The sequence below is a fragment of the Equus przewalskii genome, chromosome 17, assembly GCF_037783145.1.
Source record: "Equus przewalskii isolate Varuska chromosome 17, EquPr2, whole genome shotgun sequence".
NCBI lineage: Eukaryota > Metazoa > Chordata > Mammalia > Perissodactyla > Equidae > Equus > Equus przewalskii.
Window position 1 is genome coordinate 66,236,073 of NC_091847.1, and position 18,484 is coordinate 66,254,556.

General features: G+C 35.1%; 1 protein-coding gene across 2 annotated transcripts in view; it reads right to left on the reverse strand.

Moving 5' to 3' along the window:
* The window catches only part of HIBCH (3-hydroxyisobutyryl-CoA hydrolase), a 98,967-nt gene that overhangs the window by 47,734 nt on the left and 32,749 nt on the right, over positions 1-18,484 (reverse strand). For both annotated transcript variants that reach the window (XM_008516520.2, XM_008516521.2), the window contains one exon: positions 9,728-9,780. In XM_008516520.2, the coding sequence (XP_008514742.1) occupies positions 9,728-9,780 (53 nt within the window). The remainder of the gene's footprint in view (positions 1-9,727; positions 9,781-18,484) is intronic.

An 18,484-nucleotide genomic window follows, 5' to 3' on the forward strand; every position in this document is an offset into this window, starting at 1 on the left:
TTTCACAGCCCCTGCTGTGTTACTAGTATTTCAGTCTTGAAGGAGGCGCTTTTTTCATATCCTTCTTTGTCTAATTATTCTTCTTCTCTTAGTATATTTTATTTCTTTCTAAGACAAGTTTACCTGTCAACATAGTCCTTTTATTTTCACTTCCCAGAGCAAGTGCAGTACCCTTCTTTAGCCTCTGACTGGTCATCCTTTACCTTTGCACATCCACTTCAAGTCTAGTTTCATCACACTCGAGACTGGCTGCTTCCACCCTAAACTCCCAAAGGACAAGTAGGAATCACAGAGCTCAATTCATATGTAACTTATATTCATGTATCTGAAATCAGATCACTTTGATCTACACAACAGGCTTAGCAATAAGAATATCTATCATTAGACAAGAACACTACAAGAGAAGAAAATTACAGGCCCACACTCCTAATAAACACAGATGTGAATATCCTCAACAAAATATTAGCAAACCAAACTCAACCATACATTAAAAGTATCATACACCACGATCAAGTAGGATTTATTCCCAACATACAGGATGGTTCAAGATACACAAATCAATGAGACATACCACATTAACAAAATGAAGTATAAAAATCATAGAGTAATCTCAATACATGCAGAAAAAGCATTTGACAAAATTCAACCTTCTTTCATAATGAAAACCCTCAACAAATTAGGTATAGACAGAATGTACCTTAACATAATAAAGGCCATGTTATCACAAGCCCACAGCTAACATTATATTCAGCAGTGAAAAGCTCAAAGCTTTTCCTCTAAGATCAGGGACAAGATAAGGATGCCCACTCTTGCCACATTTATTCAACATAATACTGGAAGTCCTAGCCAGAGTAATTAGGCAAGAAAAAGAAATAAAAGGCATCCAAATTGCAAAGAAAGAAGTAAAACTGTCTCTGTTTGAACATGACATGATACTATATAGAGAAAACCCTAAAGACTCCATCAAAAACCTGTTAGAACTAATATTGCAGGATATAAAATCAATACACAAAAATCAGTTGCATTTCTATCCACTAACAAACTTTCAGAGATAAATTAAGAAAACAAATCCCACTTACAATTGAATCAAAAGAATAATACACCTAGGAATAAATTTAACCAAGAAGGTGAAAGTTCTATACACTGAAAACTGTAAGACACTGATGAAAGAAATCCAAGAAGACACAAATAAATGAAAAGATAGTCCATGCTCACAGATTGGAAGAATTAATATTGTTAAAATGTCCATACTACCCAAGGCAATCTATAGACTCATTGCAATCCCTTCAAAATTCCAACGTCATTTTTCACAGAAATAGATAAACAATCTTAAAATTTGTATGGAATCACAGAAGACTCCGAATAGCCAAAGCAATATTGAAAAAGAACAAAGCGGGAGATGTCATACTTCCTGATTTCAAACTGTATTACAAAGCTGTATTAATCAAAGCACTACAGGCATAAAAACAGACATACAGATCAACAGAACATAAAGATGCACGTTTTCGACAAAGGGGCCAAGAATATACAACAAGGAAAGGATTGTCTCTTTAATAAATGGTGTTAGGAAAACTGGATATCCACATGGAAAAAAATGAAACTGGACCCTTATCTCACATCATACACAGAAATCAACTCAAGATGGATTAAAGACTTTAATGTAAGACCTGAAACTACAAAAGTCCTTACTATTGATCTTGGCAATGATTTTTTGGATGTGACAGCAAGAGCAAAGTCAACAAAAGCAAAAATAAACAAGTAGATTACATCAAACTAAAAGCTTCTGCATAGCAAAAGAAACCATCAAATGAAAAGGCAACCTATCAAATGGGAGAAAATATATGCAAACCATTCAGCCTATAAGGGGTTAATATCCAAAATACATGAAGAACTCATATGACTCAATAACAAAAAAATAATCTCATTAAAAAGTAAACAAGGGACTGGAACATTTTTCCAAAGAAGACATACAAAATGGCCAGACATACATGAAAAGGTGTTCAAAATCAGTAATTATCAGGGAAAATACAAATCAATATGACAATGAGAGATCACCTCACACCTGTTAGGATGTCTATTATCAAGACAAGAGATAACAGATGCTGGTGAAAATGTGAAGAAAAGGGAACCCCTGTACACAGCTGGTAGGAATGCAAACTGGTGCAGCCACTATGGAAAAAAATATGAAGGCTCCTCAAGAAATTAAAAATAGAACTACCATATGATCCGGCAATCCCACTTCTGGGTATATATCCAAAGGAACTGAAATCATTATCTTGAAGAGTTACCTGTATTCCTATGTTCCCTGCAGCATTATTCACAATAATCAAGGTATGGTAACAACCTAAGTGTCTCTCCATAGATCAAGGGATCAAGAAAATGTAATGTGTATATATATAATGGAGTATTATTTGGCCTTAAAAAAAAAAAAAAAAAGAAAATCTTGCTGTTTGCAATAACATCAATGAACCCAGAGGGCATTATGCTAAGGGAAATAAGCCAGAGAGAGAAAGACACATAGTGCATGGGATCAGTTACATTTGAAACCTAAAAAAAAAGTCTAACTCATAGAAACAGAGAGTAGAATGGTGGTTACCAGGGGTTACGGGGTGGGGAAAATAGAGAGGCTGGTAAAAGGATACAAATTTTCAGTTACGAGATGAGATGAATAAGGTCTGAGGAGGGAATCCTTCCACAATGTATTGCATATCAAATCATCGCACTGTACACTTTAAATATAGTATAATTGTGCTTGTCACTTATACTTCAATAAAGCTGGGGAAAAAAAGAATCTATCATTAGACATTATGTCTAATCATAAGAATGATTATGATTCTTAGCTGTATCATAAGAATGTTCCCATTCACTGGACAAAGGTTGGCCATTCTAAAATCATTCTTTTTTTATATAGCTAAGCTACTCAATTAGTCCTTGAAATTGAAGTGAACATCACTGACAAATTGCGTGCAGGAGCAAATACATGATCAATGTATTACACATAGTCCTTCCTACCTTTACTACATGAAAAAAGAACATTGTTTGGTTGGTGAATTGTACTCTTTACAACAGAAGTCTCAAGTATGGGCAAGTGAAATGTTAAAATGTAAAATTTAGAATTTTTTCCAGGCTTTGTTAATGACTTAATATTTGATCTTTTGAAATCTTCTTGGCTGGCTTTCTCATTTAAAAATGAAATACAGGTTTCAGTGTTTTCATTACACAATGTAAACACATTAAAGAGTATTATAACAACTATTTTTTTTAATTCAAGAGATTTAAATGACATGGGGGGAAGAAGTGTACCAAAGTAAGCTAAACTCAAAAGTTTCTTTAAAAATCTTCTTTAACTTAGTTAATAAAATTATTTCATCTCTTCTTTCATAAGCTCTCAGGTTCCATTAAGTAACTAAATGTTGTTTAAGAAAAGCCAAGCATTTTATTATAATAAAAAACGGTTTCTTAAAATGTAATCTGTTCAACTGTCACTAACCACAGCAAAAACAGAATACCTTTTAAAACTGAACAAAGACATACCTTGTTATGTCTTACAGACCTTTGCAATACATTAACATAATTCACTCTTTTAGGACTGTTCATTCTTTTCTAAGAAAAGGACAGAACATGTCTCAATGACAACAATCAGTGGCAACACTTAATCTGATTCAGTAGCCTCCATTTAACTGAGCACTAGTCAATTTTCCAAGTGGCTGGTTTGTGTCCCAATAAAGTCATGTGGGTATAATACATGCTTATTGTTTCCATTCCAATTCCCAGTTCTCTATTCATTAGAACATACCCCTTCTAAATATGCCTTAAAACTTTTAATTTTCCATTATATTGATTACAAAAGCCTTTTGCTAGCAGCATCTTGAGGACACTGGGAAACTCAAAAACAATACCATATTGCACCCATATGTTGAGTTGGTTTGGGGGAGCTAACTTTGTTTCTGTTGTAAAATGCATTAGGAGGAGAGAAAAGGAAAGAAGGGAGGGAGGGAGAAAAGGAAGGTGGAAGGGAGAAAAGAAAGAAACTTTGAATCCAATTCAGGGAAATGGGGGTGATACTACATGCACAGAATAAAAATTTAAGGATTTTTCTCTCTTCTATACCTACTTAAAATTAATTTTAATTTTTTAAGCAAATTTGCCTTTCTGTTGTATATTAACTGGAGAAAATATGACCAGATGTTTAAAATAAAGGGTAAAGGAAATTAAAAATTTGTTTTCTTAGGAAACATAATGAACTATTCTTTGAAACTGCTATTCACAAAAAAAATTTTTTATCCAGTGTTTTCAGAAATGCTGGAATGACATAATCTTACCTAATTTTGGTCAACCAAGTGGAGAACCATTCAGAAACACTCATTTTTATTTTACCGTATACCAAAATACTGAGTAGAAGTTCAAATTTCTGAAATCTGAAACATAATAAATAGAACTTAGCAATCCCCTCTACAAAGTGCTGTGCTCCTCTTTATGGTGGATAAAAGAGACAGTAAAACTGTCATTTTCCTTGCTGGAAAAAATGTTTTCTATAGCAAAAAAAAAAAACAAAAAAACATGCTCTATAGCACCATCTTTTGGATTGTTCACATTTTCCTAAAATTCTTTCCTACATTATAAGAAACAATTCATTGATCAGAATCAAGATAGAGAGATAATTACTATTTGTACACCTTTTCTAAAGCCATATTTGCCCTATCTTATTCTCATACTTCCATATTAGGATTAAAAATTTATCTATACTAAAAATTATGTGTAATACTAAAACTCTACTAAAAATCCTGAAAATAAAGGCTTTTTGGATAACACACTCTGTGTTCTCAACACCTTAAGGTAGTGGTTCCTAAAGTGAGGTACCCCTACTAGTTAGAAATGCTCATTCTTAGGCCATACTTCAAACTGACTAAACTGGAAATGGGAGTGGGAGGAAGAGTCTGTGCCTTAACAAACCCCCCAGGTGATTCTAGATATGAGCTAACCTGTGAGAATCAATGTCTTAAGGGAATTCTGAATAAAGTCCACAGGTAACACTGAACCACACATTAGCTAAGAATCACTAGTAAATCAACAGTTCATCACCTTAGCTTCATACTTGGATCACCAGAGAGCTTTAAAAATGCCTGGGTCCCACTCCAATATCTGATTTAACGCTTCTGGGAGGTGAGTAAAGCCTGGGCACTGGAATTTCTAAGAGACTCCTAAGTGATTCTAAAATGTAGCCAGGATTGAGAGCCACTGACATGCAGGATTACATTTTCAAAAGCTAGAGTTCACTAAGAATCTTAGATTCAGCAAAGTTTGTAAAGGAGACATGAAAAGTTAGCCTCCCAAACCAAGATACATACAAAATCTCACTACAAAAAAAAGGGCTGGTTCACATCCAGTCTATACATTTTTCTCTTTCAAACTCTACACAAGATGTTCATATCACTATTCAGAAAAGTCTTTTAATAAACAATTTATTAAATATGTACTGAGCATTCCTAGTTGTTATGCGAAAGTTAAAAAAAAGGCATGATGATAATCCTTGCGGTTACAGACCATTCAATATAGGGGAGCAAAATTTACTAGCCCAAAATGTGTCTCTATGGCTTGATTTTTTTTTATTTCTCAGGTTGTCTTTAATAACTACTCCCACTTTCCCTCCACTCCCCCATCTCTGTCCTCCACTCCTAAAATTACGTCATTTTCAAAACGTTATATAAATGGAACCATACAATATGTAACCTTTGGCGATTATGCTAGTTCAGCATAATTCATCCAAACTGTTGCTTGTATCAATAGTTCCTTCCTTTTTATTGCTGAGTGGCATTCCCTGGTATGTATGTATCACAGTTTGTTTAACCATTCATCTGTTCAAGGTCATCTGGGCTGATTCCAGTTTTTGGTTATTATAAATAAAACTGCTATAAACATTTGTATACAGGTTTTTGTGTGTGAACTTAAGTTTCCATTTCTCTGGGATAAATGTATGGCTTGATTATTTTTAAGAACAAAAGACTCAGGAAGAAACTTCAACCTTATCCCTAACTACCTAAAAGAACTTAAGATAGAAGGCCTCTTCTAGGAAGGAGCTGTCACCATAGCTAAATATAGCATAATGTGAACCAGGTGTGGTAGACAAGGAGGAACCTAGTAAGGCCCATTTGATCAAAGTCCTCTCCATGTCTCTCTGACTATGCAAGGCATGGCAATCATTTGTTTACCAAACATTTGCTGTTCCATCTCCACATGAATTGCCTTTCTCCCCTTTGAAATCCCAAACCACAACCCCCAATATCCTCCTATGTCTTTAGCTTAAGATGGTATTTAAGGTGGTAGCTTTGGCAATTTACTTAGTTTTGTTTGATTTTCTCCTGTTATTCTGTCTCATGTCAATTTAATTCTTAGTCAGAAGAACCTGGAAGGATAGAGGAATATTTCTTCCTCTTCTACACCATCTAATACACTTAAGCATATTTCATATTAACTAGCAATTAAAGTATAAAAGCCAAATTTGGAGTACAGATTGAATTTATTGAGTCAGTGGAGGAAGAAATCACATCTAATCATAGTAGTATTTAAGACTGTCAAAGAATAGTGTAGAATTTCAGTCTTTAAGGATGAATTAGATATAGAGTATATATGGGACATGTAGGTAGGCAGACCTGATGGGAGAAAAGATACACAGATTTTGGGGGTGGGAGGGTTGACAATATGTAATACAAAAGAAGCTTTCTTATTGAGGGGTTCCTCATCTGAACCACAGAGCGCTGCAAATGACTTGACTATTTTTTCAATTTTCCCAAAAACAGTACATAACTGGTACCATTCTAGAAGCGCAGGACAGAAATAGGAGAGAAGTTAACCATTACATTCAACGGATGCCTGAGAACACTGGTTCTCACACTTAACGTAACTCAGAATCACTTGGAGGGCCTATTAAAACACATGCCGCTGGGCCCCACCCCTAGAATTTGACTCTAGGGGTAGGGCCCAAGAATGTGTATTTCTAACAAATTACCAAGTGCTGCTGAGACTGCTGGTACAGGGATAACACCTTGAAAACCATCGCCTTAGGGCACTAAGACAAATCTTGGTGGTATTCTGGTTAAGAAAGGCAAATATAAAGTATATTTTCTTTTTTTTTTTTTTTTAAAGATTGGCATCTGAGCTAACAACTGTTGCCAATCTTTTTTTTTTTCTGCTTCCTCTCCCCAAATCCCCTCAGTGCATAGTTGTATATATTTTAATTGTATATAGGTTAGTTGTGGCAATGTGGGACACTGCCTCAGCATGGCCTAATGAGCAGTGCCATGTCCACGCCCGGGATCCGAACCAGTGAAACCCTGGGCCGCCGAAGCAGAGCACACGAACTTAAAACCACTCGGCTACAGGGCCGGCCCCTATAAAGTATATTTTCATTTTCATTTTTAAAGTCATTCATACTCTTTAAAGTAAATACAGAAAACAGACCAGCAGAAAGAAGCAGCATCATCCTTACTCCCTCTATTCAAGACAACATTATCTTTGTTTTACTGCAGTCTTCTCTTTAGAAATAAATGGAGTATTCTTGGCTGTAACATACATAAGAATGTGTACAGACACTGTACCAACCTATACATGTCCTGGAGGGCAAAATGCATGGCCAATTCATCCAGATGTGGTATGCTAGGGCAATAATAGTTCTTCTCAGGCTCCTATGAAAAGAGGAAAGTTCTGCCCACTGACAGCACGAAAGGGCAGTTCCTTGATCCTTTCATATCAAAACCACTCTTATGTTATTAAATTTGAGCGATCTCTTGGTCAACTAGATCAAACATTTACTGAAACAGTTCCAACAACGGTATGTCAGCAATATATTTTCCAAGTCCTTTCATTTCTGAGAATATTTTTCTTTACATTTATACTAAATGACAACTTGGTTGGGTAGAAAACTCTTGGCTCTTAAGTATTTCACAACTTCCTCAATCCATTGACTTCTGGCAATTTTTTATTTTGTTATTATACTAATAACAAAGTCTGAAACCAGAATGACTTGACATTCCTTTGTACGTAACCTGTAGTCACTAACCACCTCTTCATCCCCACCTTGGAACACTTGAGCAGTTGTTTGTTTTTTCTTAAAGCCTGTAATTCAAAAAAACTTCTGTGAACTTTTGTCTAGGAATGCTGATCTCTTTTCATTGATTTTTATCTGGAATGCTGTGTTTCCTTTAATTATACATACCATGGGTTTGAGAGTTTTTGTTTTTAATTAAATAAAAGAAAGTCGTCTTTAATTATATCTGATCATCATTTCCATTCCAAATGCTTGATTTACCTTCCATGGAATATTTATCATTCCTTTGTTGAGTTCCCAGTATCTTTCTTTCACATTCATTACCTCAAAACGTTCATTCTCATTTTTATCCTAGTCTTTTTTTGGTGAGAGCTTCTCAGGTTTTTCCTCCACAGATACAACTTTATTATCTGTAATATTAAATTCAAATTCTTCTAATCTATTGTCTTCAAAGTGGAATGTCAGTTCTGCTACTGCATTTTAGTGTCCAGTCACCCTTCCTTATGTTATCTATTCCCCTTTTCAACCTGTTGCCCTTTCAACTGAGCTTGTCTCCTTATGGGCTATCTCTCCTATTTTACTGGGGCCATCTTTTTACATGTTACTATGTATGCCCCATACTTTTTGTTTTCATTTTTTTCCTGGTTCTTTTCACATTCACAGGGCAGCTCTTCCTTCAATGCTTCAGATTATTTTCCTTCCCCTTGTTCTGCAGTGTTTTTTTTTTTTTCAAGGAGTTCTTATTTTCCCCATGTTAATACTTTCTTGACAAAGCACAGTCAACTCATGCTTAGTACCTGCCAACAAGCAGAGAGGTATAGATTACCCTTAATCCTGTTTCCTAACCATAGCTGCTAGTGGAATCCCTTCTCAAAATGATATGCAAGATCCAAGCAATTCCCAGTGCCCAAGAGGCTTCACCTAGTGTGGTTCTACTAGAAAAAGAGGGGACTTCTTGTATTTTCAGTGATTAAATCTCTGAAACAACGAACAGGTGGAATTTTTTAAATTCCACCCTTTGGCCTCCTACTACCTACCTACATCCTATATTTTGCTGGACTGAAGTCCCATTCTGACCTCTCACTTTAAAGGTTTGTCTTTAATATAGTCAGTGCCATATGATTTTATCACTTTTTCTGTAATTATTTCACTTTTTTCTCCAACTCCCTATCAAATTATTCAAGGCCAATGACATTTAAGACTTCTTTGTAATAAAACAGATGCAAAATAAATACTTGTCAACTGATAGAAATGTAGTTTCAGAGAACTTCATAAAGTATCCAAACACTTTCACTAAGGTGAGATTTTGTGCAACAGATACGCTTTAGGGAACCACATCCCCACTATTCAGTGTCTCAAAAAAACTCAACATTCCAGTTTCTTCTCTAAAGTCGGAAGCAATCAGCTAAAAAGTAAAAAACAGCTCTACATTAAACAAAAAAAGATTCTATCAGTTCTGTTGGCTTAAAAAAGTGTACTAATTCAAGAAGCTAAAATGGCATATAACATAATTAAGAACATATTCTTTTTGGGTGGAGCTATTCTAAAATGGCTATAAGCACGTATTATATCCCAAACCTGCAAGGCTCCATCCAAAACCCAAACATGATTTTGTTACACAGAATTCTATTGTATTACACCCATCCCCTCACTTCAATGATGAGAGTAAAACAGTCTACTTACCCCACCCATTGTAATTCCATGAATAAGTGCAACATACGGCTTCCGGTAAGAAGCTGAAAGAAATAAGAGCTGTACTTAGTTGCAATGTTTAAAATCAATTCACTTTTTCCAAAAATCACCTTACACAAATTCTGAGTATTTTCCCTAAGAAATTTTTGCAAGAAATATCAAGACTAAATGTATGACTTGTAAAATATGTTTTTTTAAAATGTCAATCCATACACAATCCTGATCATCTATTCATTATTGTTTAACAACTTAATACTTCAATTTGAAATGAATGAAAGCCTTGTAAAACTCAGCTATTGAGAAATATAATTGACATTTGCCTTACAAGCCACTGATGTTTATGTAAACAAATGGGACGATTTTGTCTTTTTTATGGCTGAGTAGTATCGCATTGTATACATATACCACATCATCTTTACCCATTCATCTGTAGAATGGCTCTTGGGTTGCTGACACATCTTGGATATTGTGAAAAGTGCTGCAATGAAAATAGGAGTGTATAAATCTCTTTGAATTGTTGATTTCAAGTTCTTTAGATAAATACCGAGTAGTGGGATAGCTGGATCGTATGGTACTTCAATTTTATGAGAAATCTCCATACTGTTTTCCATTGTGGCAGCACCAGTTTGCATTCCCACCAGCAGTGTATGAGGGTTCCATTTTCTGCACATCCTCTCCAACATTTGTGATTTTTTTGTCTTAGTAATCATAGCCATTCTGACAGGTGTAAGGTGCTATTTCATTGTAGTTTTGATTTGCATTTCCCTAATAATAAGTGATATTGAAATCTTTTCATGTGTCTGCTGACCATCTGTATATCTTCTTTGGAAAAATGTCTGTTCATCTCCTCTGCCCATTTTTGGATTGGGTTATTTGTTCTTTTTGTTATTGAGTTGTATGAGTTCTCTATATATTTTGCAGATTAACTCCTTGTCATATATACGATTTTCAAATATTCTCCCCCAATTGGTGGGTTGTTTTCTCATTTTGTTCATAGTTTTCTTTGCCCTGCAGAAGCTTTTTAGTCTGATGCAGTCCCATTTGTTAACTTTGTCTTTCCTTTTCCTTGCCTGAGCAGACATGGTATTCGAAAAGATGCTGCTACGACCAACGTCAAAGAGTGTATTGCCTGTTGTATTCCACGAGTTTTATGGTTTCGGGTCTTACAATCAAGTCTTTAGTTCATTGTGGTTTAATTTTTGTTTATGGTGCAAGATAATGGTCTACTTTCATTCTTTTGCATGTAGCTGTCCAGTTTTCCCAACCCCATTTAGTAACAAGACTTTCCTTTCTCCATTGTACGTTCTTGGCTCCTCTGTCAAGATTAACTGTCCATAGATGTGTGGTTTTTATTTTTGAGCGTTCAATTCTGTTCCATTGATCCACACGTCTGTTTTTGCACCAGTACCATGCTGTTTTGATTACTGTGACTTCGTAGTACATTTTGAAGTCAGGGTGACGCCTCTAGGTTGTTCTTTGTTCTCAGGATTGCTTTGGCTATTCAAGGTCTTTTGTTGTTCCATATAAATTTTAGGATTATTTACTATATTTCTGTGAAGAATCTCATTAGGATTCTGACTGAGATTGCATCGAATCTGTAGATTGCTTTAGGAAATACAGACATTTTAACTATGTTTATTCTTCAAATCCATGAGCATGGAATACCTTTCCATTTCTTTATATCTTCAATTACTTTCCAAAATGTCTTAGAATCTTCAGTGTATAGATCTTTCATCTGCTTGGTCAAATTTATTCCTAGATATTTCATTCTTTTTGTTACAATTGTAAATGGGATTGTATTCTCGGCTTCTCTTTCTGCTAGTTCATTATTAGTGTATAGAAGCACACCTGATTTTTCTAAGTTGATTTTGTACCCTGCAACTTTGCTGCAGTTGTTATTTCCAATAGTTTTCTGATGGATTCCTTAGGGTTTTCAATATGTAGAATCATGTCACCTGCAAAGAGAGAGAGTTTCATTTCTTCCTTTCCAATTTGTATTCCCTTTATTTCTTTTTCTTGCCTAGTTGCTCTGGCCAAAATCTCAAGTACTATGTTAAATATGAATAGCGAGAGTGAGCACTCTTGTCTTATTCCTGTTCTCAGAGGGATGCCTTTCAGTTTTTCACCATTAAACAAGATGTTGGCTATGGGTTTGTCATATAGAGCCTTTATTATGTTGAGGTACTTTCCTTCTATACCTATTTTATTCAGAGTTTGTATCATAAATGGATGTTGGATCTTGTCAAACGCTTTCTCTGCGTCTATTGAGATGATCATGTGATTTTTAAACCTCATTTTGTTAATGTGGTGTATCACACTGATTAATTTGCAGATGTCGAACCATCCCTGAGTGACTGGTATAAATCCCACTTGATCATGGTGTATGATCCTTTTAATGTATTGGTGTACTTGGGTTGCCAATATCTTGTTGAGGATTTTTGCAACTATGTTCATCAGCAATATTGCCCTGCAAGTTTCCTTCTTTGTGCTGTCCTTACCTGGTTTTGGTATCAGCGTAATGTTGGCCTCATAGAATGAGTTAGGAAATGTTTTGTCTTTTTCAATTTTGTGGAATAGTTTGAGAAGGATGCGTATTAAGTCTCCTTTGAATGTTTGGTACAATTCTCCAGAGAAACCATCTGGTCCTGGACTCTTATATTTTGGCAGGTTTTTGACTACTGTTTCTGTCTCTTTACTCATGATTGGTTTTTTTCAGATTCTCTATTTTTCTTGATTCAGTTTTGGGAGGTTGCATGAATCTAAGAATTTATCTATTTCTTGTAGGTTATCAAATTTGTGGGCATATAGTTTTCATAATATTCTCTTATAATGCTTTGTATTTCTGCGGTATCCATTGTAATTTCTCCTCTTTCATTTCTGATTTTATTTATTTGAGGCTTCTTTTTCTTAGTGAGGTGGCTAAGGGTTTGTCAATTTTGTTTATCTTCTCAAAGAACCAGCTCTTACTTTCATTGATCCTTTCTACTGTTTTCTTAGTCTCTATTTATTTCTGCTCTAATTTTTATTATTTACCTTCTTCTGCTGACTTTGGGTTTTGTTTGTTCTTTTTCTAGTTCTGGTAGGTGTAGTTTAAGATTACTTATTTGAGATTTTTCTTGTTTGTTGAGGTGCGCATGTATTACTACGAATTTCCCTCTTATAACTGCTTTTGCTGCATCCCGTAAGAGTTGGCATATTGTATTTTCATTTCATTTCATGCCTCCAGGTATTTCATAATTTCTCCTTTGATTTCTTCGCTGATCCAACGGCTTTTCAGTAGTGTTATATTTAGTCTCCACATATTTGTGACTTTCTTAGCTTTTTTCTTGTAGTTGATTTCTAGTATCATAGCATTATGTTTGGAAAAGATGGTTGATATAATTTCAACCTTCTTAAATTTATTGAGGCTTGCTTTATTTCCCTATATATGGTCTATATTTGAGAATGTTCCAAGTGCACTTGAGGAGAATGTGTATTCTGCTGTTTTTGGATGGAATGCTTTCTGTATAAGTATTAAGTCCATCTGATCAAGTGTTTCACTTAAATCTACTATTTCCTTATTGAATTTCTGTCTCAATGATCTATGCATTGATGTAAGTAGGGTGTTAAGGTCCCCTACTATTATTGTGTTACTGTTAATTTCTCTCTTTAGGTCTGTTAATAGTTGCTTTATATACGTTGATGCTCCTGTGTTAGGTGCATATGTATTAACAAGTGTTATATCCTCTTGGTGGAAAGTCCCTTAAATCATTATATACTGACCCTCTTTGTCTCTCATTGCCTTTTTTATCTTGAAGTCTGCTTTGTTTGATATAAGTATGGCAACATCTGCTTTCTTTTGTTTGCCATTAATTTGGAGTATCATCTTCCATCGTTTCACTCTGAGCCTATGTTTGTCTTTACAGCTGAGATGTGTTTCCTGTAGGCAATATATTGTTGGGTTGTGTTTTTTAATCCATCCAGCTACTCTGTGTCATTTGATTGGAAAATTGAAAAATTATACATTTAGAGTGATTATTGACATATGAGGACTTAATACTGCCATTTTATTTCTTGTTTTCCAGTTGTTCTACATTTCCACTGTTTCTCTTCCTTTGTTTTTTCTGACTGCCATTTCAGTTAGGTCATTTTCTGTGGTTGTTTTCTCAGTTTTCTCTTTATTCACGAATTATGGTTCTGCTTTGGTTTTTCATTTAGTGGTTACTGTGAGTTTTGTATAAAAGATCTCGTAAATGAGATATTATGTTTTCTGTTAGCCTCTTATCTCCATTAGCCTAAGCAGGTTCCATCCCTTCCCACTTGCCCTTCTGAGTTGCTGTTGTCAAAAATTATGTTTTGTGTTGCAAGTATGTGACTAAGTTGAAGTGTTTATAGTTATTTTTGATGGTTTCCTTCCCTTTATATTTTAAGTTATAATTATTTGCTACCCTGTTCTGAAATAGAACTGCAGTTTTCTGATCTTGTCTATTTATTTCCTTGCTAAAAGCTTTGTAGACTTTTGCCTTTTTGTTTCAGGTAAGAGAGCATCCTTCATCATTTCTTGTAGGAGAGGTCTAATGATGATGAACTCCCTCAGCTTTTGTTTATCTGGGAAAGCTTTTATTTCTCCATCGTATGTGAAGGATAGTTTCGCTAGATAGAGTATTCTTGGCTGAAAGTTTCTGTCTTTCAGTATTCTAAATATAACATTCTGCTCTCCCAGCCTACAAGGATTCTGCTGAGAAATTCACTAAAAGCCTGATAGGGGTTCCTTTGTAGGTTTTTTTTCCTTCTGCCTTGCTGCCTTTGCTATTTTTCTCTGTTGCTGACTTTTGCCAGTCATATGCCTTGAAGAAGGTCTTTTAGCACCGATGTAATTATGAGTTCTATTGGCTTCATGTATTTGTAAGTCCGGTTCCTCCCCCAGGTATGGGAAGTTCTCAGCTATTCTTTCTTTAACAAGCTCTCTGTTCCTTTCTCCATCTCTTCTCACTCTGGAATGTCTGTAATTCTTATGTTGCTCTTCCTAATTGGGTCAGATATTTCTCGAAGAATTCCTTTTTTTAAAAATCTTAGTTTTCTGTACTCCTCCACCTGAAACATTTCTATATTTATATCCTGTAAATCACCAATTCTTTCTTTTTTAAGGATTCTGGATTATTTTCTATCTGATTGTGTTCTTCATATCCAGAATTTCTACTTGATTTTTTTATAGTTTCAATCTCTTTGGTGAAATATTCCTTCTCACTAATATCATTCCTGAGCTCAGTGAACTTTGAGTTTTCTTGTAACTCGTTGAGTTTCTTTATGACAGGTAATTCTCTGTCATCTAGATTGTAAATTTCTCTGACTTCAGAGTTGATTTCTGGAGACTTGGTCAGTTTCCTTCTGCTATGAATTGCTGCTGTAGTTTCTCACAGTGGTTGATGAACTAATCCTTTGCCAGTGTATTTGTAGTAGTATCAGGTTGCAGGTTCCACCTGCTACCACTCTGGGGAAGGAGGAGCTGTGTTTCTGACCCCACCCCATCTGCTAGAATTTGTGGGGGTATGGTGGGCACTCGCACCACCCAGGAAAGTGTTCACACATGAGCTCAGGGCCACCACCACCACTTCTTACAGTTGCGCTGGCCACCGCACTTGGTGAGCAGGGCTCCTTCATGGAGCCCAAGCCCTGGGCCATTCATTGGAACTGCAGTGGCACAATGGGCTCCCCTACCAGGTGGGAAAGTATTCGCACGTAGGCTGAAGGATGCCACCACCTATTCTTACAGTTTGGCCAAGGAGCATTCTCACTTGTAGGACCACCAGGAAATGGTAGAGGAGTGCTCACGTATCTCCACTACTTCCAGGTGGCCCAGTCCATTCATGTTCAAATGTATAGCTGCATGGGTCTCTCAGGCATCCTGTTGTGCTCTTTGGGAATCCTCTATTGGTCAGTGAATATCCATTTAGTTGAAGTTCAAAGAGGGAGAGATAAAGGGAAGAGCTCACTCCACCAGGTTCCTTACATCACTCCTCCAAACTCTCTTTTAAAACTTATTATAGGTTTTCTTCCATCTCCTTTCTGAGACTTGAAACAGTATATCAAGAACTTCCTGAAAATGTCATCACCCACATACACACACATGAAAATTGAGCACGTCACAATAAAAAAAAAAAGAGAGAGAAACCTTAAGCTAAGGATGGCTAACCTGAGTCCTTAATGACATTACTGAGCTGCCACATCAGTCCAGGACTACCAACCTCTAGACTTCTTGAGCAAATAAACAAACCTTTATCTGTTTAAGTCACTGTTAGGTATTCTGTTACTTGCAGCTAAATTCTTTCCTAATTATATATGTAGTAAAAGTATAAATAAACAACAGATTATCCAGATGTAAGATTAACAGTTCTTATCTCTGGATGATAGGCTTTATCAGCAACTTTTATCTCTTTTCCTTTTTGCAGTTTCCAAATTTGGTCTCATTAACATGTAATAACTGTGTCAACAGAAAAGCTATTTCCAAAAAATTCACTTCTAAACTATAATTTTTCTTGATAAGAATTTCATGAAACACAAAATAATATACAAAGGTCTCTCAGGAAGTGAAAGGCAACTGTTGCACAGTTGAGATGTGCTGTGTTAAATATACAGAAATTAGGTAGAAAAATTAGTCAAGCCATATAATTAGCCAACCTATGCCTTAGAAAGACATGTTTGAACCATACTCTCTATAAATAATGAGTAAGTGGGTAATGAAATCACTTTTCCTTACACTTTATAGTATACCTGACACTTGGGGGGAAAAAAGCATTTCTATAAGCCAGAAATAGTCAATTAGAAAATGTAATACGAAGATAGCCATTAAATGTAGTAACAAAAGAAAACAAACTACCTAAGAATTAAAACAAAAAAAAAAGAAAAGAAATAAGATCTTTATGGGGAAAGTTACAAAACATTATGAAAGGAAATGAAAGTCAATCTCATGAAAATGTTCTAAAACTGGTTTACGGTGACGGTTGCACAAGTCTACCAAAAATTATTGAATTCTATACTTGGAATGGGTGAATTTTATGTTATGTAAACTATAATTCTGTAAGTTTCTTTCTTTAAAGTCTACATGAATAAACAAATATGCCACACTCATGGATGGGAAGACTCAATAGAAAAGATATCAAATCCCCCCAAATTGACCTAAAATTCATTGTCAGTCCAATCAAAATCTCAATAGAATCTTTTGCGGAACTAGACAAAATAATTCTAAAATTCATATGGAAGACGAAAAGTCCAAGAGCATCCTAGCAACCTGTCCCACCAGACAGAGACATATCTTAAAGCTATAATAATTTGGACACTGTAGTTTTAACATAAGTACTACAGACAAATAGACCAATGAATAAGGTAGCCGAGAAAAGGACCTGGCCAAATATAGGAACTTGAAATATGACAGAGGTATCATTAAAGTTAGTGAAGAAGGCACAGACTTTTCAATAAAAAGACATTGCAACATTTGGCTTTCTAGCTGGAAAATAAAAGTTAGATGATGTCACATGCAAAAAACCTCCAAGTACATTAAAGAATTAAGAGTATAAAGAAATAAAATATTCAAACTACTAAAAGAAAATGGAACATCTTAATAACCTCAGTGTTATTAAGTGGTTTTTTTAATGCAAAAATCAGAAATCATAAATGGGAGAAGAATGGAAACATTTTTATTTCATCTCATGAAATAAAAACCTGTATATACCAGAAGATGAGTGAAAGTAGCAGACTGAGAGAAATGTACTTGTAATGTATATAATCTATAAAAGTGAAGAATCCAGAATATATAAATACCTGCAAGATCAGTAAGAAAGACAAATAATCCAATAAAAAGATGAACAAATGATAAAATTGAAAAGAAAATCTAGATGATTAACAAAAGAAAACAACTACTACTTAAAGCCACAATAAGATATTAAATATGCGAAGTTTAATGACAAAAAAGGATAAAAACACATGTAGAAAATGAAGTCTTGCACTATAGAGAAAAATTTGGAAAAAAAATTGAAGATGTACAAACTGTATGACTGATCAATTTGGCTTCTATTATTTCTAGAGAAACTTTTGCACACGGAAATTAAGAGGGCACATATAAAGGTGCAACAACGTATATTAGCAAAAATTTTAAATGACCTGAAATATTCATTAATGTAGAATAGATAAGTAATGTGGGGTATATTCACAATATTAAACAATATAGAACAGTTACATTCCATGTTATTAAAAACAAAACATGGAGGCTAGCCCAGTGGCATAGTGGTAAAGTTTGTGTGCTCTGCTTCAGCAGCCCAGAGTTCACAGGTTCAGGTCCTGGGTGTGGACTGAGCACTGCTCGTCAAGCCATGCTGTGGTAGCATCCCACATAAGATAGAGGAAGATAGGCACAGATATTAGGTCAGTGACAAGCGTCCTCAAGCAAAAAGAGGAAGATTGGCAACAGATATTAGCTCAAGGCCAATCTTCTTCACAAAAGAAAAAAACTTATGGAATGGTATATATGGTAAGAGAATATTTATGTAAATTTCAAAAACACAAGGTAATACTATTTTTGTTCGTAAATATATAATAAAAATATAAAGCATGACCTAGTAGGATACACTACAAATTAATGACAATGGTTGCCTCTGAGGAGGGATAATGACTGCTTCTGGAGAAAGAAAGAAATGGCAGTGAGGAACGGTAATTTTACAATTTGTAGGATTATATTCTTTTTAAATCAATTTTTAAAACATCAAGCAAAAATAA